Source organism: Meleagris gallopavo, chromosome 11 (assembly GCF_000146605.3).
Source record: "Meleagris gallopavo isolate NT-WF06-2002-E0010 breed Aviagen turkey brand Nicholas breeding stock chromosome 11, Turkey_5.1, whole genome shotgun sequence".
Lineage (NCBI taxonomy): Eukaryota > Metazoa > Chordata > Aves > Galliformes > Phasianidae > Meleagris > Meleagris gallopavo.
In genome coordinates, this window is record NC_015021.2 from 1,386,103 (window position 1) to 1,411,856 (window position 25,754).

The window sequence follows — 25,754 nt, forward strand, 5'->3', positions numbered from 1 at the left end:
GGGCGGGAGTGGCGGCGGCGGGCGGCTGGCTCGGGGTGACGCTGCCATGGTCTCTCCCACCGGCTACGCAGAGCGCCTGAACATCCAGTTTGTGTCTGCCCAGAGCCGCACTGGCCTGCTCACGGCCCAGGAGGCCCAGCACGTCCGGCAGCTGCATGAGGAGAACCGGCAGTTCCTGCGCATCCCTCGGAGGTGGGTCCTGCAGGGTTGGGCCAACACTATGCTGTGCGGTAGGCTGAGCTGAAGGCCTGGGGATGGCACGTTGTTTCACCTGTACTGTGAAGTTATTGCCTCACCTACACGAACCTGCTGTAAGTGGCAGTGCAAATGCTGCCAATCCCAGCACATCTGCCCTGATTGGATGTGTTTACAGCTCAAAGCCTGGCACTGCTGGAGGTGCAGGCTGTTCCCACCTAGCAAACCTTTCCAGAGCTCTTGCAGTCCAGAATGCCCACTGTATCCTGGACTGCATCAAAAGAATTGTGGCCAGCAGGTCAAGGGAGGTTCTGCCCTTCTGTTCTGTGCTGGTGAAACCTCACCTGGAGTACTGTGTCCAGATGTGGAGTCTTCAGTGTAGGAAATAACATGAACCTGTTGGAGGGCATCCACAGAGAAAAGAGCCACAAAAATGATCCAGAGGATGGAACACTTCCCTGCGAGGACAGGCTGAGAGAGCTGGGGCTGTGCAGCCTGGTGAAGAGAAGACTACGGGGAGACCTGAGAGTGGCCTTTCAGTATCTGGAGGGGGGCTGTAAGAAGGAAGAGGATAGACTTCAGCAGGGTCTGTTGTGAATAGGACAAGGGATAATAGTCGCAAAATAGGGGTGAAAAGATTTATGCTGGGTGTAAGAAAAAGTTTTTTTGTGTTAAGGTTAGTGAAGTACTGGCCCAGGTTGCCTAGAGAGGTGGTGGTGCCCCATCCCTGGAGACACTCAAGGTCAGGCTGGATGGGGCTCTGAGCACCTATGGAGATGTAGGTGTCCTTGTTCATTGCAGGGGGTTGGAGTAGGTGACCTTCAGAAGTCACTTCCAACTCAGATGATTCTATGATTCTCTCTGTGTGGTGGACCCTAATTAAACCCTGCAAATGTTAGCTGCAAAAACCAGTCTTGTGAGGTCTGTTGTGTGTGGGACAGCAGCCTGTTGTGTGAGCTGGTGGGATTTAGAGCGAAGAAAGAAATGGAGGAGTACTTGAAGCTGCAGAAAAGAGGTGTGTGCATGTGTGAACTGCAGCCATGTCAGTGTAGGTGAGTGTGTGGTACCTGTATTCTTCATGAATGTGTATTGCAGTAATGTATGTAGTATAACTGCTAAAAGTGACCATTCACTCCAAAATGTGCTTGTTGCAGGCCATATTGGGATAGGACAACCAGTTCTGAAGACTTGAAGCAAGCTGAGAGAGAGAGCTTTCTTGAGTGGAGGCGACAGCTTGCCCAGTGAGTATGCTGCTTGTGCCTGTGGCAAACGAGCTGGCTGGAATCTGAGATACAGGCAGAGGTGGATTGTGTTTATCCTTGCTAGACTTCTAAAAATTACTTATTCTCAGTGGTATTCTGCACTTATTCTTGAAGTCTGGACATCCCAGCCACAGTTCAGGCACGTCTTTATCATGAGTTCTGTGTAGTTCTCTTCTGTATGCACGTTCTTGTACTGAGTATAGCCAAGATTCTTGTAGTGCCTACCCATAGGCACTGCTTCCTGTTTTCCAGATTCTGTTATCTGGTTTGTTAAAATGCTTCATTAAACTTTGTCCCTGTGATTCCCTGATGTTCACAATGGAGCGTTCTGCTCTTGCCTGCAGAGTGAAGAACATCTTGTTTAAGAGCAGCAGTGCTGCCCTGAATTTCTATAGCATGGTGCTGCCAGCCCTGTCTAGAGCAGATTGTGCTGCTCCCATGCTGCCTTGGCTGGCTTGGCAGGTTAGGTTGTGTTACTGCATGCACACAATGAATCCACTTTACCCTGAGCAAAGTCACTCATGCTCCAGTAACAGTGAGTTAAAGATTGCATAGGCCAGTTTCAAGTACTGTCCCAAAATACATTATTTTCACAAAGGTGAAACTTGGTGGCTCTGAGATTTCACAAGTGTTCTTTTTGCATGTTTTTGTGCTTTCCATAGTTTACTGCTTCTCCCTTCTTACAGTCTGGAGCCATTGTGTACCTGTTGAACCAGTGTTCTGCTAACAGAAATAGTACCCACTGCTTGAGTCTGATTATTATCGCTCTCTCTGCAGCTAAAGCTTCCTGGGTCTAAGGAGGAATTGGTGTTGTGCTCTTTGCCTGCCATAACACAAGAAATATGTCATAAGACATAAGACATAATACATAGGATAAGAAATATGATGTCTTTTCTCTGTTTTGCCATAGCCTTGAGGAAGAAAAAAAGTTAATTCTAACCCCATTTGAAAGAAATCTGGAATTTTGGCGTCAGCTTTGGAGAGTCATTGAAAGAAGGTAAAAAATATATATATATATAAATTATTTGCTTTTTAAAATTATTGTGTATTGTTCTTTTTTTTCCCCCCTGAATTGAAGCCTTTGAATCAAATATCAAGTGTCTGAGCACAGGAAATGCAATTACAGTAAGTAATATTTCATTGTCAGCTCTGAAGTGATTTTGCTTTGAAGTGATCAAAAGTTGATGGCAGGAGGAGCAGCTGATTGTAGTGCGTGTTGGGTCTCAGCATGGCAACTCTGCAGTCTGTTTGTTGTGAGTCTCTGAGGGTTATTCAGATGCTGCTGCCCTTGGCCTCTTCCGGTAACCACGTGGGAAGCATCTTTTGAGGATGTTTCTTTGAGGTCTCTTGCCAAGATTAACCCTTGCCCCCCCCCCCTCAACCACACAGCTATATCCCGACTCCCAGGGCCGAGAGACAAGGAAGAACAACTAAGTAGCATTTGGAAAGAAAGAGCCTTTTGCTCTTTGGCTTCTTGTCATGCAGAGAAGTTGCAACAGTGCACAAAAGAGAACAGCCTGTCATCACAGAAATAGCTTTGTTTGCTCTGCAGAGCTGGAATACAATAGGAGTGCTATCTCCTAAGTTAATCTGATGGAGGCATTTAATTTCACTAGTAATTAAGTTTGAGAGCATCTCTTCTGATTTTCTTAAAATTGAAAAATACTTCAGCAGTGAGGTCATGATGTGCTTATTCTTTCACAGAAGTGGCTTTGTACTGGGTTCCACTGGGGCTCTAAGTGTGTGAGAGCTGGGTTGAGAGCATCTGCTGCAGTGTATCACCGTGTGCACTGTGAGTGTGTATTGTGAGGTGGCTGCAGTGTGTTGTTAATGCCTTTCTGCTCATATTGTGTCTTTTTGTTTAGGGTAGGGTGAGTATGTATGCTGTCTTAAAACTTAGTGGGGGGGAAAGTCTTCCAATCCCTTACCTTGCTGGCTAAATATGATTGCTTGTCAGCCTTTTCTTGTCACCCAGCTGTGTGATTGAACAATTTTCTGTATCCTATCAGAGTACCTAGTGCCAGCTTTCTTTCAGTCTCTCTTCAGTACTCCTTTGTACCCATGTAACTTATTTGATGACTCCCTTGGGGTTGGAGGGATTGTTTTATTTTTTTTTTATCCAACTGCATAGTGATTAGTGACTTAATTCCTCCATTCAACCAGCTGTGTTCTGAAGCTGTCCTGAGATAACAGAAATGAGCAAGAAGAATCATGAGGCAAATAGAGTCGGCGTACTTGCTTTCCCTTTGCTTACAAGGGGAACTGGCTGAGTGAGACAAGCAGTGTACAGCAATATTGGCTAGTAGCATAAACATCCTTTTGGGGCATGTGGAATGCTAAGATGCTTTCTTATTTCAGTAAAGGTACTTAATAGGTTAATGCAATTCAAATAAGTGAAATTCATAACAAAGTCTGAAAAGCGAGTAAAGCATTATTTCTTTCTTTGTGACAGTATAAGGAGCAGTATTTCACAGTGTTCTTTTCATTTTTTTTAGTGATATTGTTGTCCAGATTGTGGATGCTAGAAACCCCCTTCTGTTTAGATGCCAAGATCTGGTAAGTAAACCATCTTCGTGATCGTTTTCATTTTTATTTCTGAGAGCTTATGCGTGTGATTTATTTTTGTATACGTTAAGCCATGTAACATGATGGAATGAGCACTGAGATGGAATAAAAATGGTAGTTATCTTTGTAATGTAAAAAGGATTAAAAATTATTGAAGGGACCACTTTGTAATGAAAATCTGTACAATACCACATCGCTGCAATATAAGATTGCTCAAACAACTGCTCTTAGGAATCCCTGCTTGATGTTCTGGCTAATGTCTTGCCACCAGTCTAAGCAGACAAGATGTTCGTGCTTGTGGCCAGGAACAGCATGTATTGAGTAGTTGAGTGCTTCAATATTGTGCTTGTAGCTGTCTGCACAACACCAGATCCATCTAGCCCAAGAGAGACAGTAAACCTAACTACACTCACATGGAGCTGGATGGTGTAACTTTCCTGCTGCTTTTCTATTACCCTGGGTGAGGAGTTGAAACCTTGGTGAGAGCTTATTTTTCCCTTTTCTCCAGGAAAGTTATGTTAAGGAAGTCAGCAATGACAAGGAGAACATGATCCTGATAAACAAAGCAGATTTGCTGAGTGAAGAGCAGCGGGCTGCCTGGGCGCAGTTCTTTGAGAAGGAGGGTGTTAAAGTGGTGTTCTGGTCGGCGTTGGCAGAGAGCAGGCGGCTCTCTGGAGAAGTAAAGGTGGGTGACCAGTTCAAACTGGGCGTGTGCTGGCTGCCACCAGTAACTTGTTTTGCAGTTACATCTCTGGTATATCTAAGCTCCTCTCTAGGAAAGGCACGTCTCAACGTAGGATTTCTCTCATAAGCTGTGTGGCTATAAAACAGCATTTTAATAATTGATTTGGGGGCAAAAGTGGGGAGGGTAAAATGGAGAATGAACTGGTGCACCTTTTAGTCATCGTAACCGTCATGAAATGGCTCGAGTTGGAAGAGATCATAAAGATCACCTAGTTACACCCCTGCCATGGGCTGGCTACCCCCCTCCAGCTCAGGCTGCCCAGAGCTCTGTTCATCCTGGTCTTGAATGCCTGCAGCGATGGAGCATCCACAACCCCTCTGGGAGGCAGTGTCAGAGCCTCACCACTTCTGAATAAAAAAGTTCCTCCTAATATCTAATCTAAATCTTTTAATCTTTCTAGTTTAAAGGTCAAAATACTATTGTTATGGAGAACTCTTGATTTTTAAATGTGAATTACTTGCAGGGAAAAAATATAAAGGATTGGACTGAGAATAAGGCATCTTGAAAATTTTTTTTTGAAATATTTAGATCTGAAACAAAATGTTTTTGTGTTTAGAATATTTTGAAAATATTCTTTATTCTAATGCCTGGAGCATTTGATAATTTTCAAAAAAACATTTTCTGGGCTCTGCTGCTGTTGTATGTAAAGATACAGCATGAGCAACAAGCAGACACAACACAGTTGTGCTCCTGAGAACGGAGATCTCTGATAACTTCACAACAATGCTAACAGTACCCCTTGGAATATTTTTTTCAGTCTCCTAAAATGAACTGGTTGTTGGTACGTCCTTCTTCAGTCCCCTAAATCCCCTAGTGCAACATTAAGAGTTAACTGCCAGTCCTTGGGATCTGAATGACAAAAAGATGATTGACTTACACTGCAGCAAGTGCAGTAAACAGCTGCACTCTGTGTGCAGTATTTAACTTCACCTATGAAATACTGTTTACACAGGAACTGGATGCTGACAGTGTAGCAGATGACCTGAGTGATTCTGAGGAGGAAAGTTCCAGTCAAGAAGAAGATGTCACTGCAGAAGATAGTGCAGAAAGCATATCCACAGGCAGTGCTTTGCAAAGTGAAAACCAGTGTTTGCTTTTTGACGATGACAGTAGTGATGAATATGAAGACTGTGAAGATGATGAAGAGGATAACTGGCAAACCTGTTCTGAAGATGAAGGTGGGGACAAAGTAAATGCTATTGCCCCAAAGTGCATGGAAAGCACAACTGATACTGTTGCAGTGCAGCATGTAGTGCAAGAGCAGAACAGGAATGTCAAGAACTTTAGCCATCTGGTACAGAGAAATGAGCTACTGGAGATATTCAAAACCCTGCACAGTGGACCAAGGGTGAAGGATGGGGAAGTAAATGTTGGACTGGTGAGTTGGGACTCGTGCTTAAAGTGGGACTGGCTAAATCTAAGTTTTTAAATCCATACAACTTTCAAGGGGAGCAGTCATGCTGTAGCCTGTCTCCATGTAAAAGTGAAAAACTAGCAAGTGCAAATCACTAAGGGTTTTGTGGAAAGATTAATTCTGGAGTTGCTGGAATGCAGTATTCCACACTGCTTGCCTATATTTTCAGTACTTATTAAAATGCTTTTGTGTCAGAGCACGATCCTGCCTAGTATCACTGTTATCCTTCACTTGTCATCTAGGTGGGTTACCCTAATGTTGGCAAAAGTTCAACAATCAACACAATTCTTGGAGATAAGAAGGTGTCGGTGTCTGCAACACCAGGCCACACGAAGCACTTCCAGGTACTGCTGACAAAGAGCTTTGCTGTATTTGTTTAGTTCTATGGTAGAAGAGAACATCATAATGAAATATTAATTACCACATGAACTTACTGAGAACTCTTTTTGCCAGTCTGATCTCTGCCCAGCAGAGTTTAGGTTAGGGAGGGTGGTCTCAATTTATATCATTTTGCAACTTCAGGCCTTGTTTCCAAACTCTTGCTATGCTTTGAGAGTGTCTCAAGAGAGCAGCTGTGCCATGGAGATATTTTCCACTACTTATTTAGGTAGCTTAACCTCCTAAAACTAAATGCGCCTGTAAGTAGCTGAATGTCAAGCTTCAAACCATCCCTTCTTGTCCTTTCTTACTGCTGTGAGCATGCTGAGTTATGCTGCCTTCTTCATATTAACCAAGCACATTATTTTGAATTGGCAGCTCCAGTGATATAGTAGACATTGTGACATTTGTACTTCTGCAGTCTGCCACCGATGTCAAAATGTCCAACACAGTTAAAGATTTCTGGATTGCTTTCTCCTCTGACAGTGGCCCATCAGACTGGAGAGCTGGAGATCTGTCTACCCAGATTTGGGCACCTTGTTTAGGAACCTTGGAAGTGCTGCTGTGTTCTGCATAGGATTTTCTTAATTCACTGGCTGGGGCCAGCAGGGCAGACGTCTGTGTTAGTAAAGTTTCTGCTTATTCTCATTTGCATCTCTGTTTCATGAGTGCATTTGATCTCTTGTTCCTTTTTCCTCCATGGACACTGACTTGCCTTGGTGAACTCATTGCTTATTTGTTGTGTAGACTCTGTATGTGGAGCCTGGCCTGTGCCTCTGTGATTGCCCTGGTCTGGTGATGCCATCGTTCGTCTCCACCAAAGCAGAGATGATTTGTTCTGGAATTCTGCCTATAGACCAGATGAGGGATCATGTTCCACCCATTTCTTTAATATCCTTTGCATGAGGTTTGTGTGAATGGCTGCAAGAGGATCTGGAATATGGGATGTAGCATGTTACAGCCCTTTTAGGCGTATGTGTGCTTATGCATTGAGAGCAGTGGGGGTGCATGTTGTGTAAAACAGCCCTGCTGTGTTTGTCTTTTGTTGTCTCATTTTAAGTTTATCCTTTTATCAGACTTGCATTGCTTTTCTGGTTTGCAACAAGATCCCAAACAATTTTTAACCTGTGCTCTTAAGTGACATGGGCAGAGATTACTTTTGTAGCTGAAAATCACGAGGTGGTTTCCTTCACTAGTTTATGTTTGCCAGCATATCCCACGAAACATTTTGGAAGCGACCTATGGAATAAGTATCATCAGGCCAAGGGAAGATGAGGATCCAGATCGAAAACCAACAGCTGAAGAGCTTCTAACAGCATATGGATGTGAGTGATGATCCCTTTAAAACCTATCTCCTGTACTATGTGCGTGGTCCTGAAAAACAGCCTTAGAAGATTTTAATGTCAGGTTTGTTATGCATTGAGCTTCCCAAAAGGACTTACCCTCCTCCCACAAAGAGCCTCTCTTAACAGCTAGTTTCATGTGTTATAATGGTGCTTTGCCAATTTCATCCAACAGATGTAGTGATTGTGTTGCATTGGTTCATGAAACGTCCTGCCAGTCTGCAGTACGATGCTGTATCCTTCAAATTGTTCTTTGGTACTCTATTGTTTTAGATACTTCCCATCAGCTGCATCTCGAATTAGATTGAAGAATGCAGTGAAGGCTTATCTCCCTTGTCTGATTCTTTGATGCAGTTAATCTTCTCTGGGCCTAAAAAAAAATGATGAAATAGCAGGTTCCCTAGTGGCATTTTTCTGTCTTACAGATATGAGAGGCTTTATGACAGCCCATGGACAGCCAGACCAACCGAGATCAGCTCGATATGTGCTAAAAGACTATGTCAGTGTAAGTTCTTACTACGTTTGGGTTTTCTTTCCTGCTGGGAGGTGAACTGAAACTTTTACTGGAGCGTGAAGGATCACAATAAAATGAATTCCATTCCTTTGGATAAAATTGATGTACATCAAAATATGCTTTAAATCAGGCCATTTTTATGTTCTAAATAAATGGAATCATCATCTTTTTAAAGCAGATAGAATCTTTTCAGGAAATGGAACCATTTTGTTTATTTGAGTCAGTATTTTTATATCAGAGGACTGCTATTCTGAGTGTTGTAGTACTGCATGCTTTTATAGCACCTGTCAGCAACTTATTGTTGAGTATTTTTTAATAGGATCCTGCAGTACTCCTCAGAGAATCCTGTACTGTATTGTCTGAACTGGGTTTTGTAGCTGCAACAGCTGAAGGTCATGCTTTGGATTACAATGATGCTTTAACTTAAAACTTGAGCCAGAAGATGCCTGGGAAAAGAGACCAGACAGTCTGCCAGCACAAGTCCCCTGAAGTTCCAGGGCCCTTCTTAGCTGTGGAGTTGTTCTCTTTCTTCTATAGGTCTCTGATTTTTTTGTTAACTCTGTACCATTATTTCCACAGGGGAAGCTGTTATACTGCCATCCACCTCCTGGCATTGACCCAGATGGTTTTCAGCACCAGCATGAAAGGTGTCCAGGGAGCAGAACTGTCCAAGCCAGTGGACCAGAGAAGCCTACAAAGAATACCAAAGCAAAACAAATTGAAAATGTGGTGGACAAATCATTTTTCCACCAGGTAAACCTGGGGGGGGATTTTTTAGGAGTTATTACAGTAGCATTGATATGTCACAGATACTGGAAAAAAATGGCTTTGAGAGCAAAGGCTTACTGAGTTAAGTTGATGCTCTTTCATACTATGAACTCTGCACATAACTTCTACCCAATATCTCTTTGTTCTTTTTATTATCTCGTAAATCACTAGGAATGTCGCAGGTGACTGAAAGATAGCTAATGAGGTACACAAAAGTTTGTTTTAAAAGGGCAGCAGGGTTGCCCTTGTTGTTATGGGCCTAACATCAATCTTGAGCAAACGAGAAGGACAAAGAAAGGACGCAGTAACCAACAATGTGGTTTCGGACAATCTGGTCCTCCAAGCTAACTTTACTTTCTTGAGATCCCTTATTTAGGGGACATAATAGGCTTCTTTAAGGCAAATTGACTTAGTACTATGTGGTTGTTTTGATTCAGAACCTGAGATCGGATGAAAAGAATAGAACATGGAATCTGACTTAAAATCTAGATAAGAAACCTGAAAGTGAGGTGGGAGACGGAAATTTCTCTGGTGTGCTTCTTGTTAGGTCCCACAGGGGTCCATTTTGCCCCTACATTACTGAAAAGAATTATTAATGACTTGGCATTAAATGTCAAATCCATAACTGATGAAGTCTGCATACCTAAAAGATCAGAGTGGAGTGTTTAGCAGTGATGAGGATGTATCAGACAGTGTGATCCGTTCTGCTTATTAGCTGGGTATGAACAGTGTTTGTTGCAGCACAGCTAATGATAGTCATGCATTTTGAAACCAAGAACTTAAGACTTTTTTCAAAGACAGCTTTTCAGAAGGCTGTGACCTGAAAAGAATTTTTAGGATTACCAGACTCTTCCTCTGTCTGGCCAAAGTGCTGGCACGTCTGGCTGTGAGCCCCAGCAGTGCTACCCACACTACAGACTTGAGCAAGTTATTTTAGTCTCTGGCTTTCACAGACGCCAGATTTGTTTGTAAAGACAATGTGTTGTGTGCAAAGCAGGGGCTGTGAGAATCGATCTTAGCGCCGTAGCTCATGTCTGTTGGAGCTCTGTGTCTGCTAAACATTCCACCTCTGCTCGTGGTGCTGAGCACTGAGGACCTGGCTCAGTGAGGCACGGCTGCAGGCAGAACTGGAAAGCACTGGCAGACTTCACTCAGCCGCGTGACTTGACCTTTCCTGCAGCTCTGGAGCTGGGGACTGAGCAAGTCTTGTAGGGTTTGAGCTCGCCTGTGTCTGGTTTTATTAATGTATCACAGATCCTCGTGATTGCATATCTTCTCATCAGTCACTGGTGACTGTGTCCCCCCTTCCAGGAGAACGTTCGTGCTCTGATGAAAGGCGTCCGGGCTACGATGGGATACCGGCCTGGCAGTGGCCTTGTGTCTGTGCCTGCACACAATGCTGGGAGTGTGGTAGGAAAGCCCTGGAAAAAACACGGCAACAGGAACAAGAAGGAGAAAGTTCGCAGGATCACTAAGCATCTGGAGAATTAGCCATGGCCCCAGTACCCTGCCTTGCCAGGGCAGGCTCATCACTGTCCTGCAGGCGTGGACTATGGGAAGAATTTTAAGTGGGCATCACTAGCTCACTTTTGGAACTCTGCGCTGTGGGTTGGCCTGGGCAGGGGATAAGAATGGGTTCTGATACTTTGGAGCTCATCTTTTCTGAGAGAAAAAAATTGGGCCTGGCCACTTGTATTACTTGGAAGCCAGCCCAGGCATTTGGGCACTGCTGAGATGTCCTTTCAACGGAAGCAGATGGAGCTGTGCAGGAGTGTTTTTTCCTTAAGCAAGCCCTGTAAAACTGACTAAAATCTTTATAAACCATTGAATCTTAATGAGTGATGTTTGTTACCTTCTGAGATGGTATTGCTCATCTCCTGGTTTGTTTGTTTGTTTTTTTAAAGCTTGCTTGTTGATTTGACAGGACACTTGAGTGTGCTGAAAAATTACTTCAAAGATTTTTATTGCCATCTTCCTTTTCTACTCAGCCCTATTTTATGTAGTCCTACTGTGAAACCAGCCTTTCCTTCACACTGAGCTGGCATCAGTTGTTTTTGTGATTTCCTGTTGGTAATTTAAAACACTCTTTTCCATGTGGCTGTCAAAAAATATGCTGGTGCTCATTTATCCTAAAACATGGTGAGGATTTTACTTTGCATATTGTTGTGTATATTGTCTTGCTGCCTGTTGTTATACATTATCTGATCTCAGAAGTATAATTAACAGCAGATTTCAGCATGTACTTTAGTATTTGATGCTAAAAAGATTCTGCTTACTTGGGGTTGGACTTAAGCAGGACATATTCCTTGTTTTCCCTGCTGAGAAAATATTTGTGTATGTGGTCAGTGCTTTTCATTCCTCCTACAGCACGGAGTAATGATAGGACTGGAAAGGCTCACAAAGTCAATTTGGGCTTTGCTTTTAGGTGGTGGAGCACAGTAACAGATGTGGATGCTGGTCTCTGATACTAAAAAAGGGAATGCTGTCTTGTAATTTTTTCCTTCGCCTTAAGCACGGATGGAGATACAAAAGCAGTTGCTGAGTAGAGCCACAGCAGATGTGAGTCATGAAACCAAACTGCTTTTGCCTTTGTGACCCTTTGTGCGCTGGTCCTCTGTAACTGATTTCACTGCACTGTATGTGCAAAGGATCCCGATAGCAGAGCTCTCACCTTGGCTCCTGCTTTCCCTCGAGTCTCTGCATTCAAGTTCTTAATTACATAATTTGAAGGGAAGATACTTCCCTGCCAGCCATAATTACACTGAACAAATACAGTTGATGGTATTTTAAGTCAATGTCCCATAAAGGACATTGGATTCTCAGAAGACATTATTATGTCTGGCTGTTCTGGAGAACATTTTTGCCTTTCATTCCTGAAGAGAATGTGCCTCAGCTAAATTGGTCTCCTACCAGACTTTCCCACCCTTGTAGGAGTGGGTTGTGCTTTTGTGGCCAGTGCTATTCCAGGGACCTAGTTGCCTGGAAATGCCCCTTTCTTTTTGCCTTATCTTAAGCTATTACTTGTCATATTTATCCATCATGCTAACGTTGGAGCACCCTTCATATTTTTTTCTGTTCCACTTCTCTCTTGTCAAATCATTTTGAAATCTTAGCTCACGCTGCATGTACTTGGAGTTCCTATTGCATTGTCAGCAAGATACACTTAGGTCTCTGTGAGCTTCCCTGCTGGATGAGCCATCCCAAATCTTGTTGAATGACTGACATCCAAAGCAGCAGGCCCTGAGAAATTCTGCTTTTTGCTCACAGAAACCTTTTGCTGCAGAAGCTGCTGAGCCACTTGTGGTGTTTGCATGAGTGAATGGAGGACAGCATAAATCTGAGCCAGCAGTGTTTGCTGAAGTGTATTACATGCAGACAGCTTGCTGTGCTAAAAGGCTTTTACTTCAATAGAGGAAGGATCATAAACAAGAGTTCTGGACCCAAAAGCTTGTTAATGTTTTATGCTGCTATTGAGCAGTGGGCAAACTAAATAATAGGCAAGGACTGTGGCTCAGTTAGTGCTTTAATGCTTTCCTGTGGTGGTTTGGTCTGTTGATGAGCCACATCTGCCCTGCCTTACCCTTGCTGGGGAATGCTGGGCCAGCAGTGCTGACAGCTCAGCATAGCATCGCCGAGCAGCTGCCAGGCATGAGGCAACACAAAATCTGCTGCTGCCACGAGACTACACAAAGCAGGCATTGTGCCTTGCTGCAGCCACCTGCTGGGTGAGCCTCTTGTGCCTCTCAGTACTTTCTGTAGGCATCAAATTTCCATTTTTGAGTGCCATTTGCTCACATGGAGGGAGCATGCAGGCTGTAACCAGCTACGGCTCGTTCTGCGAGTTTGCAGCATATCAGCACCCAGAGCTCTCTCTCCCCTCCTAGGGGCTGGCTTTGCTGTAGAAGTGGCTCATTTTGCTTGCGAATATTGCCTGTTGTGCTGCTACTTGGAGGGTTGGTTTGGGGTGTGGTGGAGAGCTCAAGGTATAGAGAGAAAGCACAGGAGGTGTGCCAACACTTCAGTACCTGTTTGCTCCTAGATGAGAGGACCAGAAGTTGGGACCCCTGGGATGTGGTGCTGAGTGCTGTGCCCACGAGTGCTGTACAGCTGTATGGTCATAGCACTGCCCATTAATGCTTAGTATTTCTCTGGAGGATGCTGAAATCCCCTTTGCTGCCGTTAGGGGACAACCTTGCCCAGCCAGAGAAAAGAAGTGCCCCACTCATCCTGGGACACGAAAGGAGGTCACTGTGAGGATGAGGAAAAGAAAGGCTGCTCCTGAGTCAGAGGAACTCTGTCCCACTGATTCTCTGTGACTGTGCAAAAGGGCCTGTCCCTGGGATGGTGTTGGTGTGGGAGGCCTGTGCTTGCTGTGGGGAGCAAACCTGGCTTTGGGCTGTTGCATATAGCTAGCCCTGTCCCCCTGCACTTTTGTCACTTTGGTGTTGTAACAGTTGTGACAAAGAAAAAGAAACGTTATGTCCCAGTGGGCAACTGCCACAGCCCAGCCAGGCTTCTGGTGCTGCAAGAAAAGGGCAACTGGAAGTCCCTGCAGAGCAGCCCTCAGCTGCCTCGGAGCTGGTTGTCCTCGTACTCCTGGCAGCAGCTCCTGGCCCAGGCAGCTTTGGGGATATGCTAACTTAGGCATTCAGGGACAGCAGCTGAGTGTGTCCTCAGCATGAGGCCATGATCGAGGCCATGATCACTGCCAGGGTCTGGTGGGTGGGGAGGGTCTTCTGTGATGGGCCACTCCAAAAGGTGACAGGTCCCCAAGGGATGAGCACTGAGCACTGACTGTCCTGGCTCAGTGGCTGTGCTTCTGGCAGTACAGATGATGCTCATGAAATGCCACTCCATGGGTCCCAGGGAAACCAGGCGGTCCCTCTGTTAAACACCCTAAGTGTCACTCAGCCAGCATTTCCTGGGCTCCTCAGCCCTTCCCTCACATTGCCCAAGGGGGAGGGAGTGCACAAGGAGGATTGAAACCTAATTTTGTTCTGCTTTGAGCTTTGCTTGCATTGCTAAGGAGAAATCTGAAAGTTTTAGTTTCAATTCCAGCCTGTTCCTGTTTTTTTATGGGAAGAAGTAGCTCTTGTCCAGCATTGACTGCCCGTGCCCTCCCTTGAATGTGGGCGTGGAAAGGCCTTCCCTTATCAGTTGGGATTTGAAAAAGGGACTGTGCCTGGGCACCTTCCTCTCTAGGGTGACTTGGTGCCTCATAAGATGTGTGGTGTGGACCAGAAGGATTGTGGGTGCAATCATGGGGAGGGAGCAGCCAGACTGCATTACAGCACTGGGCATGTGCAAGTGCCATGGGCCATCTGCATGCTGCTGAAGCTGCAGCTGCAGTGTGTGGCATCCCGGGGACCTCGCAGCCCACGCTGATGTATTTGTGACACACAAAGTGCTGCTTTGTCTGAAGCTTTCAAAGCCACGGGCTGTGCTCTGCTGCCCTGGCCCTGCAGCTGGGTGGGAGGCGGTGGGTGCTTGGCCTGAGCTGTGTCAGAGCTGCAAAGGGTCCGAGATGGGGACCTGGGTAGCTCTGTGCTGCTTTGCACTGCACAAGTGAGGAGCAGAGCTGGCACTTCCCTTGGGCAGTGGAAAATGTCTGCAGGGTGAGGATGGGGCACTGGGAGGCCAGACCCTGCCATGGCAGAAGGAGACTTCGCAGAGTTCAGGCTGATAAAAACTCTGCAACCAGTTTTCCAAGGGCCCGTGTGAATTGCTGAGTGGCGAGGCTCAGAACTCCAGAGGCCAGACAATGGAAAGGCTGGAAAGATAAAGGAGAGGAAATTCTTCTGCTGTATTGCCTTTCCTATGGCGATAAGATAACACAAAGTGAAACAAGTGGTGGGCACCCCAGCTGCTCCCTGGAGTGGCAGGAAGATGTCTGCTGGGGCCCCTGCAATGTCTGGCGGGTGGTCCTGGGGCAGTGTGATTGGGGTCTGCTCAGGGAGTGGGGTGAGTTTTGAGAAGGGGATGTGATGGATTTGGTGCTGTTGGAGCAGCATTACTGTGCCTCAGAGCACAGAGACAGGCAGGTCTGACATTGATCTGGCTGGAGGCACATTCGGAGGCAGCCCAGATTAGCTGCGGAAATCATTGTGGGATATTTTGGGCAGCAGAGCTCAGATGAATGATATGGGGACAGCAAGAAGCTGGGGCTGCCACCTCTGGCTTGGGAAGTCCCAGGGCTGTGCCGCAGGGAGCAGAAGGGTGGGTGAAAGAAGGTCACTGTGCTGCTGTCTCCGCTTTGTCCACACAGCTCCTGCTCTGCCTGTGGCCTGGCCCAGGTTTGCCAGGATGAGGTGGACCCTGATCTGCTCCAGTGACTGTTTTTGTGTTCCACCATTATAAATCAAATTTTGGATAGTGGCTGTGCTTCGTGGGGCAGGGCCAGGTCCTCTCTTGTGGATGTTTCCGAGGAACCTGTCAGCACTCTGGCAAGAAGTAATTGTTTCAGGTTGGATATTAGGAAAAATTCTTGGAAAGACTGGTGTTGCACTGGCACAGGCTGCTCAGAGAGGTGGTGGGGTCACTGTCCATGGAAGAGTTCAAGTACCATGGACATGTGGCACTGAGGGACACGGGTTGATGGTTGGACTTCATCTTCGAGCTCTTTTCCAACCTTAATGATTCTGTGCTTTGGGCATAGCTCCCTCATCCTCACTTGAACTGGGGCTGTGCAGGAACATCCCCACGCAGTGGAGCAGCTTGCAGTGGAGGTGGGGGCACCACAGTGAGCACCATAGCCAGTGTGGTGGTGGGTGGTGAGTGCAACACAGCAGGAGTATGGCCATTGCCACAATGAAGAAGGGCCAAAAGGAGGAATTGATTCAAAGTGAGAGCAGACCGAAGGCAGGGAATGGCACGCATCTTCCCTCAGTGGGTGCTTCATGCCTACAGGGACCCCAGGCCCCTGCGGTGGAGAAGTCATGCCTTTGATGTGCTGTGAGGCTTCCCCATGCCGCTCTGCAGCATTGTTGGGCAGGATCTGAGCAGCCATTGTGTGAGGCAAAACAAACCCTTCCTATCGTGTCAAAGGCTCATGGGGTGGCCCTGCTTTCAGCTGCTGGCTGAAGCACGAGCACAGCCCTGCCAGAGTCCACTGATAACAATCTCCTTGCAAAAGGGTTCAAGTCCCCGCTCTGGCGGGTGATGTCACCTTATCAGCACTCAGAGCTGATGATAAAGGGATCAATGAAGCCCAGCCGCCTCCCCACCACAGCGCCGGCTGCAAACACAATGCACGGGGCCCTGCGTGCTCCTTCCCAGCAGGAGGGTCGCGCAGCCCAGGCCCCGCGCAGTGCTGCAATGGGAACAATAGTGGCCATGGCGGTGCTGGCGGGTGGGCGACTCCTGAGAATCATGTGCTTACCCTAGCTGCAGCAGAGGCAATTTGTCAAAGTCCTATTTTCCTCTCACTGATAAGATAGGGCTCACGGAGTACAATAATGTCTTCCTGAGATACAATTGTGACTCTTCTACTCAGCGCACGCGGAGGGGAAGCTAATTTTGGCCTCACTAGGCTAGCAGGGGTGAGAGAGGCCAAGCAGCTCTCCATGGAGACCAGGACAGGCTTATGGTACTAGCTGTGCCACTGCAATGATGAGCGTAGGCCTTTGGCAAGCTCTGCCCTAGCAGCTTGGGGAACACTTTCCCCCTGCCCTTTTCTATTGCCCCAACTGCCAAGGCACGGTCGCCTTTGTCCTCACTGAGCGCAGCACCAATCTGTGCCTTTTGGGAGATACCAACATCCCCAGCCTCCCTGCTGGTGCTCCAGCACTGCAGCTGCACAAGAAGCCGATGCAGGTAGCTTTGTGGGCATGCAGAAGGTGTCATGCTGCTTGGGGATGCAGTGCTGCCCACTCCATGTATGTGCCCAGCACCTGCAGCTGTGCCTTCACCTAGTGCCGTCACAGCTGCAGGCAGTGTCAAGGAAAAAGCAGTAAAAGGCACAGTTGGCAAAATCTGACCTCACCCTCCCTGGGATCTGGGCCTTTTAAGTAAGCATGGAGAGAGTGCCGCAAAGAATTGGAGTGGGATATTTGGTAGGGGCTGGATCCTGCTTCCCTCACAGGGCAACGTGCAGCACTGCCTCCCAGCAGCACAGCCCTCTGGCAGAGCTGACGTTTCCATTTTGGCAAACTGCTTGGGATGCACTTTCTACACAGCTTGAAATCTGAGCATAATGCTATCTTCATGAACCATATTCACTAGCTTGATAATGTGACCCAACAGAAGGTCAGTGGAAAAGTTAATATAACTTATTGGCTGATTTAAAAAATCTAATCATCTGTTTTTCCTTTTTCCTGACCCCTCCCCCCGCACCCATCGCCCTGTTGACATTTTCCACCTATTCCCAAAACAATGGTGAGGGTGGGAATGGCTGTGAGCAGGCAGAGCTGGGAAGAAGGTTTTTCCTGTGCGGCTGCTGCTGCATCTTGCTGCTCTGGGATGGTGCAGGAGGTGCGTGAGCCAAGGACTCTGGCACGGCCAAAGGCTGGCACCACCATGGTTGCAAGGACAAATTATCTGGAAACAAGGCCCTTTGGGTAAGCTCTCCATTAGCCTTCTACGTCAGCATTTCTTCCTCTCGGCAGGAAGAACCTGGAGTAATGTGTAGGTGGGTGCACACCTTTGCACATGCATGTGCGTGGTGAGAAGCACTCTCACGCAAGCTCTGCTCTTGCACATTCCTACCTAGCTACTGTGAGCATGCTTCCACTTGCTTGCCCAAATGCATGGGGTTGAAAGCCACAGGGAGCAGCTGCTTCACTGCTGTTCTCCAGCCACTTGTCTCCTCCTGCCCTGAGGCCTGTGCTGTCTGGACAGCCCTTGCTATGTCTGGAGCGGTTGAGCAGTCAGATGGTTGTCAGGGCATGACCTATCCTGAGGATGCAGGTGAGCTTGCCTCATCAGGGTGGGGCTGCAAAGAGTCATTTCTTCCACTAATACTTTACAGTTGCAAGAGACAGGACCTCAGGGAGCAAGGGATGACAGAAGGGATCTGGGGGTTACTTATTCAGCAAGAACTGTTGCTTGGAAGTGGAGGCTTTGAGGTTGCTGCTGAACCCTGGGAGGAAGAGCACCGGGGAGGCTGCCTTCTGGCATAGGCTTAGGCAAGGAGAGAGTTTGGGAGGTTTCTGTTGGGCTGTAGTGAATCCCTCACTTGAGTGCTTGGGAAGGAAAGGGGCTGCCTCCCAGCCTCATAGGAGGTGCTCCCCCATCTCATAGTTAGGCAAAGCTAAGGCATGGGAGCAGAGCTGGAGCCAGAAGGTGGGCCTGAGCTCCCAGCTAACAGCTTGTGCTTATGTTCTCCAAGCCCTCTCTTCCTGCTCTGCTATAACAGGGTTTAACTTAAGGTTGGATGGAGAATTTAGTCTGAGTAAAGCCGCAACAAATCTTAGCTGGTGAGATGAGCTTGTGTGCTTTTGTGGTTTCAGCTTAATTATTGCCAATGCAGGAACACTGCCTTCTTGCCAGAGGCTTGTTTTCATCCCAACTCAGACATCACACATTTACTGTTGGCAGAACTGTGGAAACACTGTAGGTATCCCACAGGCAAGAATTCCTCATCCTGCAGCTGAAGGGCTGTGAAGTGGTGCCTTAAATCCTCCTTTTGTCTTCAGAAGCATGTCAGAAACTTTTGGGTATGGGGACTTTGGGGACAAAGTCGAGCTGGTGTGGCTTGAGAGAGTTATTTGTGCTGGAGACGGGGCTTTGTCTTGCACTTCAGAGCACTGTCCCTGTGGCTGTGCCTCCTCCCTATGCGAAGTCCACATGTGTTATGCAGTGCCTGGTGCTGGCTGTGCTGCAGCCCTGCCCACCATGGCCATTTTCCCTGATACTGTGGCTGGCCTTTGGAGCTGGGTGGGCCTTGCAGTTAGGGTGTGTGCAAAGAAGGGCTGTGAGGCTGTCAGGTCCCACTCAGAAGAGGCTTCAGGCGGGAGTAGTAGGAGATGATGAAAATATGCTATAGGAATGCTATCATAAGAACAGTTGGTTGCACAGAAGGTGAGGGTGATGTTTCAAATCATAGTTAAAGGCCAAGTTGAATGGGCCCTGGTGGGCTGGTGGGGGACAGCCAGCCCACAACAGCAGTTTGGACTGGATGGGCTTTCAGGTCCCTTCCAACCCAAGCCATGCTATGATTCTTGCCCGAGTCTTGCTGTCCCCTCTGGGCCAGGTCCCATCAGAAGCAGACAGGTGTGTGCAGGCCCTCAGCTGGACGCGGGGTAGCTGCAGTAGCTTCTCCACAACCAATGTAGAAGGACAGAAGGTGAATGCAAGTGTAGCATGTGCTGTCTGATCTTTCCTTAAAAAGGTCATCAAAGCCAGGGTGCTGTTTTTATTTTTCAGTTCAGTAGTGGAACTTCGCTATGATAAATATGTCTTGGAAACCGGGAATGCAGACAACACTAGTTCAAAGACTTTTTTCCGGTGTTGCGTATCTAAAGCCGCTCATCACAGAAGAGCCTTTGCTGGACTGAGTGTAACAAAGATTGCATTCTTGTTCCATGCTGAGGATATGAAAGCAAGGCACTGATCTTTGCAGATCTTGAAGAATGTGCCAGTGGTATTTCAGTAATCTAATGCTCTGCAGCCTGTGAAGGCAGCACAGTAACTGAAAGGAAATATCTTTGTTTTTATTCACTTGGCTTTATTCCTAATTCATTCTTTGATGCCATCAGCTTGGGATAATACATTTTCAGACATATGCTTGAAATTAAGGAAATGAGTCTGATTATCAAAGTCCTTTAAACATACTTTCAGGGAGAAATGTACAACAATAGAGGTATTAAAGGCCCCACTTTCAAGCAATTCTAATATAAAATAAAAACATCATGCTGCTAGATGGTGAGGTCCATTAGCAGTGCATGTGTGCATTCTCCAACTTGAGAGGATATCTGGTTTTCCAGTTATGAAAGCTGCTCGATAATTTGAATCTTTCCTCTGTGGTGGCTGGGCAGAGGCAGACTCATTTAACCGTCTCTTCGCTTGCAGCCAAATAATACATGCAAGAAAATTTACCTCTTTAGGCAAAAGTGATGTTTCTCAACTCTTGTGCTTGAGATTTGCCTGCATTTTATTTATTTGTTTATTATGGTATGTCTGTGCTGGCTTGGGTTTTACTGGAATACTTCTTAGTGAAGTCAGTAGCTGTACCAGTACGTACCTGAGCAGTAAGCTGGAAGCAGGCACAGCCTCCTTGCTGCTTTGCATGGCATCATGGGGCTAGCAACAGGAATGGGAAAGCGTGATATTTATCTACTGTAAATGTGACTATTTAAGATCTTGCTCCAATAAATGGAGTAATGAATTCCCCTTCCACTGCGACTGCTGGTAAAGAGGTGACTTACTAGATATGCTGCTGTTGTAATGAAAATATCCGGAAAAAATATTTAAAATCAGGAAGAACTGAATGTCTGGAAGAAGGAGAAAAGGGATAGGGTGACATGAGTAAAGAAAGGCTTCAGCTGTGACAGTCTTGGGTACTGTGTACAATCTGCTCTTTAAGCTGTTTCACAAGATCCTCTGGCAGAGAAGTGATCATAAATTGTTTAACGACTTGGACTTGCCAGTGTAGTTTAAGAAGCTTTAAAAGGAGACATTTAAAGGTTTGTGGCTGTTTATGACTCATCTAGAAGACTAAAACTGCAATTGCAGATTGCTCACCACCATTTCACAGGGCACCCTATACATCTGGCTGTGCCCTCAGAAGCTCGGGCACTTGGCTCAGGAGCCCCTGTTCCATCCAGGTGCCAGGTATGTGTGGGAGCACCCAGTGCATGGCCCCGATGCTGGTGCTCTTGCCAGCCCCGCTGACCCCTTGCTGGCAGTGAGCCCCAGCCTACAAGTAGCTGAGGTCAGGAAAAACAAAGGTAGGAAAGGTAGGAAGAGACTCTCCTTGCCAGGAAAGTCAAACAAACGGGGCTGGATGCGTCCCACAGGAATCCTTGTGGTCATCCATGGGGAGGACTGGGTGGCACAGTGCTGGTAAAGGTGTGTTTCCAGCTTTGAGGACGAGATGCGGCCAGCTGTCTGCCTGTGCATTACAGAGGTGGGTCTCTGAACCTACTCTGAGATAAGGCTCATATTTATACAGTCCTACCAGAAAAAGCAGGGTGGAACACACTAATGTATACATATTAAGGAGACCGAATAAATAAACGGTGGGTTTTGATTCATTTTCTCTGCTACTTGGATATCTTAGTTTTGGCACAAAATGGATTTTGTACACAAATGTGATCTCCAGTTAGGCTTTTGTGTTTGCTGATTTAGAAATCATGTACAAAGGAGGAAAGCCTTGCAAATGTTCTTAAAGCAAAAAGATTTTTGTGCTCTGTACTGCAGAAGCATGTACAATCCTTGGTCCTGGCAGTTAGGTACTACACAGCAGGTAACACAGACCTCAAGAATCTACAGCTGAAGATGAAAGATAACAGTGGAAAAACATATAAAATACAGTTAGTCAGCTTGAGAAATGGCACTCACTAAATGCTACATACCTAATTGGCATCATTCAGCACATCTGTGCCTCCAAGGGGAAAGTGTAGGGTCACTTTGTAGGTCACAAAGGAGTGCAAACCTGCTGTACCAGGAAAAGGCTGTGGAAGGGAGCACTCTGTCACACGCGAAAACTGTTCTACTTAAAGGAAGTCATAAAGGTGTCGGTAACACCCAGCTTTATTGGGACCTGTACTCAGTTCAGATCCACCAGAGAGTACATTCAGGTGGAATACATATGGCTATGAAATCAAAATATTCCTGGGAAGCCCGTTAAGAAAGGCTGCCGGACTTGATTTGAGCATACAGTTAGAGCCACTTCTGTCCTCCAGCCACAAGCTGCTGGTGTGTTCCCACAATTTTTAATTATGCTGGCTGTAAATGGCTGTAACATTTCCAAAAGCAGTGACAGAACTGGAGTGTGTGCCCTGGCTCATTTCCTTGTTAACAAATCTCACAAAGGAGAACAGAGAAAAAACTGCTATTTATATTTATTTATTTATTTATTTATTATTTCTAAGCAGGTTGAAGACCTGATGCTTTAAAAGAACTGAACAGAGGGATTTATTGGTAAGACATAATTCATTACATCTTGTGACCTGTCCCTTTCCTAGAAAAGGCATAGCTAGCAATGCTGTCAGAGTGCCAGGGCTGCCAGTCATCTCCTGTGCTACAAACCAGAGCCGTGCCAAGAGAACTGGAAAGCAGCTGAAACAGCTTAAGGAGATGGGTGGAGGGAACATGCCAACCACAAAATTAATTTTTTGAATTAATAAAAGCTTGCGTGGTTTGAAGTTTGTGAAGCAATAAACATGTTCAAATTTGCTGGAGACTGAAAAAGAAAAGCAATTAGGTGTAAGGGAAAACTTTGAGGGTAGATAAGGATAATACCCTGGAATATGCAATGGGTTGAAAAATATTGTGAGAAGTTAATCTTTAATTGAGAATGACTAAAATAATTTTGATGAACATATGTAAGTGTGTATCAAAGCAAACCTTGTTTCTCTTATTTAACAGGGAATGACAGAATAAGAGCTTCTGGTGAACAGAAGTAACTTCATAATATTTCTCCTTTGAAATAGACGATAAACTCTTTCACCAGCCAGAACTTAATTCGAAGGATATCTTTGACTTTTCCTCATCACAGTTATGTGTGGGTACATATGGATGTCTGTTGCTCCCATTTACATGAGTTACCTCTGCTTTTCTTTCAAAAGCCAGGCAGAACAATGCCTACTTCAGCCCTCCTGCTTTCATATGCCTGTTCTGGACACTGCCACGTAGCTGCCTCTTTTCCTGTGCTCTCCACTGCATCTTCCATGTAATTCTGTTGCTCGTTGCACAGTCTGTGAAGGAAGTGCAGTTTTTAGCCTGTTTTGCCAACCAACTCAAGAAGTGATCTGAGTGTGCTGAGATGCAATGACAGCTGTGCAATAGTTTTAAGGTAAGTTATAAAGGTAATGCAACCAACTGCACATATAGAAAAGCCAACAAGAAGCTTAGGGCAGCACTGCGCTGTGTGTCACTCTCTGGAAATTACTGCAGCCTCATCCAGTGCAATGCACTGAGTGATGAGTTCCACCAGGCAATGGGTTTGGGCATTTAATGCAATAAAAGTGCCAAACTGCTAAAATTATGAGTAAGAAAGACTGAGGAAATGCTTCAGTGCAATCTGAATGGAAACTGGCAGAGTTCTTTACAAATGTGTTATTTTGTGACACAATTTCAGTGTCACGAAAGGAGATTTTTCTGGTTTTAAGATAAAACATGCTCCTCAGAAGGGGAGGCATAGGCAACAATAAAGAATTGCATATAAATGAAAATTTGGAAAGCTGACAGCAATGGGTAAATCAACAATTTGTAAAGAGGGATAATTAATTAGGGAAATGTAGTGAAAATATACATAGCCAATATGATAGATCTCCACCCAGTGGTGTTTCCACAAGGCAGAAAGAAAAACACAGTAGTAATTTAGCTGTCAGACACAGACAGCAACACGCCAGTGAGAAAAAAAAAAAAAATTATTCAGTGAATTTTTCTTCATGTGGAAAATGGACAGAATGATTTACCTATATTTAATGGATATATTTTTTTTCCTCTTCCGTGTATAACAAGGATGAATGAAAAACACTGGTTAATAACCATCTTTAAAACTAGAGCTGGAAAGCTTGCACACAGAACTATGGGAATAACTGTTGAGTCTTTATCCTGGAACAGTACCTGCTATGTCCCAGGTAAGCAGTTACCAAAACATGGCTAATCTGACTCCAACCTTTGGCAAAAGCAGTAAGGAAGTTGATGAAGCATGCTGCCAAGACGTAATTAAACTGTGACATAAAAAGAGTTAACACATTAACCGAAAATGGCGTTTTAAAAGTTTTTTTGGTAAGAACACATACTGTGTTGAGGAAGGGGATCATTCTGATTTAAGCAAGCTCAACACTACACCTAATCTGTGCGTGGCTTCCAGAAGTGGCAGATTTGTTTCTCCTTTTCTTTTTCTCTTGTTCCCTGATACAGGAGTCATGAGCCTGCATGGTGAATCACTTCAACTCATTGGGCCAAGAGAAAACTAATCTTTTTCTACATTACATTGGCACAGCTTCCTGTTGGCTCACCTTGCTGACTGATTCATCCTGGGGATGTGTGATTACTGGAGCTGGTGCCGAGGAAGAACTGTGAGCATGCAGCTGGGGCAGTGGCCATAGTGTGCTCAGCCTATTCCCCTTCCTGCACCTGCTGCAGTTCCAAGTGGTAGGACTTAACCGTGACCAATTCCCTTAATCTGGAAGGAAGGAGAACTATTAAAAAGAAAACAGTATTATATGAAAATAAATACAATTCTGTTATGGCTTACAGACCCTTAAATGGCTTACGGTGCTCTTCAAAATCTTTATGTGATGCATCCCAACATAGATGCCTGTGTCTCAGGAAGTCTTCAGAGGCCAGCACAATGAAAATGTGGCAAGTTGCGCCAGGTTAATATTGCTTCATTTGCCTAGCAGTACTTCTCCTGCTTGAAGTTCTGCAGGGCAGACAGAACAGAAACTTGAATGCCTGTGCTGTGGTCTCAGTCCTACCCCATTCCCTGGGAGGAAAGGTGTCGCATTTAGGATGAGAAGTAATGGCCTCAAATTGCACCAGAGAAGCTTTAGATCAGATATTAGGAAACATGTCTTCTTCAAAAGTGTTGGTGCGTGGCAGGAGAGTCACAGTGGTGCACTGGCACAGGCTGTCCAGGGAGGCTGTGGAGTCACTGTCCCTGGAGGCGTTCAAGAAGCATAGAGGTGTGGTACAGAGGGATGTGGATTAATGGGTGTGGTGGGGTGGTTAGATAGCTGGACTTTATCATTTTAGAGATCTTTTCCAACCTTAATGATTCTATGATCTGGAAAATGAGCCTGTCAGTTACCTGAAGGTATGTGTAGTGGAGCCACAGGGATTTTATATACTACCTGGAATATTTTAAAGTAATTTCTAGTAAAGTGCTTGGAAAGGTGGATACAGTGATGGGGTAGTAATTAACAGCAGGAAAAGTCAGCCATGCTGCCCTAGCCCTTTGCCCTCCTATTGGGCTGGGGCCAGCAGGCCCTGGGCAACATGTGGCCGTTTGTTTTGGCTGTGCCCGAGCCAACACAGCCCTTTGCAGGTGGTGCTTCTGCTGCAGTTTCCCAACACTCTCCCAAAGGACAATTGCCTTTTACATGGAGGTTTCCATGAGCCGTTTCCCCACCCCTCTATCTCACCGCTACATAACATCCTTGCAGCAACAGCTGCCTTTGTGGAAAAACATCTGGAAAACGGCACCGCAATTCCTTCAGCCCAGCCCCAAAGCATCGCAGCCCAGCTCACGCAGAACCCATCCCGCTACCCCAGCAGCCAGTATCCCAAAGAAGACTCCACTGAGGCTCAGGCCGCAACGTCCCTGATGCGGCCCTGGCTGCTCATAGGTTTCAGCAGTCCCTAAAGGGCCGCAGCTTCGGAACAGCCCTCAGCCGCCCCCACCACCTTCCAACCCCAGCATTCCCCCACCCAAGCCCCGCCCTGTACCCCTCTTCCG

General features: G+C 46.1%; 2 protein-coding genes and 1 long non-coding RNA gene across 4 annotated transcripts in view; 2 read left to right on the top strand and 1 right to left on the bottom strand.

Annotated features, from left to right (window-relative positions):
• Nucleotides 1–8: 8 nt before the first annotated feature.
• Nucleotides 9–11,342, top strand: LSG1 (large 60S subunit nuclear export GTPase 1). The gene is made up of 12 exons (XM_019618925.1): nucleotides 9–192; nucleotides 1,350–1,436; nucleotides 2,368–2,454; nucleotides 3,953–4,013; nucleotides 4,531–4,707; nucleotides 5,720–6,145; nucleotides 6,424–6,525; nucleotides 7,307–7,450; nucleotides 7,761–7,884; nucleotides 8,328–8,407; nucleotides 8,996–9,169; nucleotides 10,496–11,342. Exons 1-12 carry the CDS (start codon nucleotides 47–49, stop codon nucleotides 10,673–10,675), a joined length of 1,788 nt encoding a protein of 595 aa, XP_019474470.1. The 5' UTR covers nucleotides 9–46; the 3' UTR covers nucleotides 10,676–11,342.
• Nucleotides 11,343–20,960: 9,618 nt separating this feature from the next.
• LOC104912533 lies at nucleotides 20,961–24,724 on the top strand. Of its 2 annotated transcripts, none has more exons than XR_004160919.1 (5): nucleotides 20,961–21,248; nucleotides 22,219–22,264; nucleotides 22,912–23,138; nucleotides 23,810–23,928; nucleotides 24,215–24,724. It is a non-coding gene; the product is annotated as an uncharacterized LOC104912533 (long non-coding RNA). The 2 variants fall into 2 exon arrangements; XR_002118412.2 differs by lacking the exon at nucleotides 20,961–21,248 and adding an exon at nucleotides 21,255–22,039.
• A 718-nt stretch (nucleotides 24,725–25,442) lies between these two features.
• The window catches only part of FAM43A (family with sequence similarity 43 member A), a 1,303-nt gene continuing 991 nt past the window's right edge, over nucleotides 25,443–25,754 (bottom strand). The window contains exon 2 of the mRNA XM_031555063.1: nucleotides 25,443–25,471. Coding sequence (XP_031410923.1) covers nucleotides 25,443–25,471 — 29 coding nt within the window. The remainder of the gene's footprint in view (nucleotides 25,472–25,754) is intronic.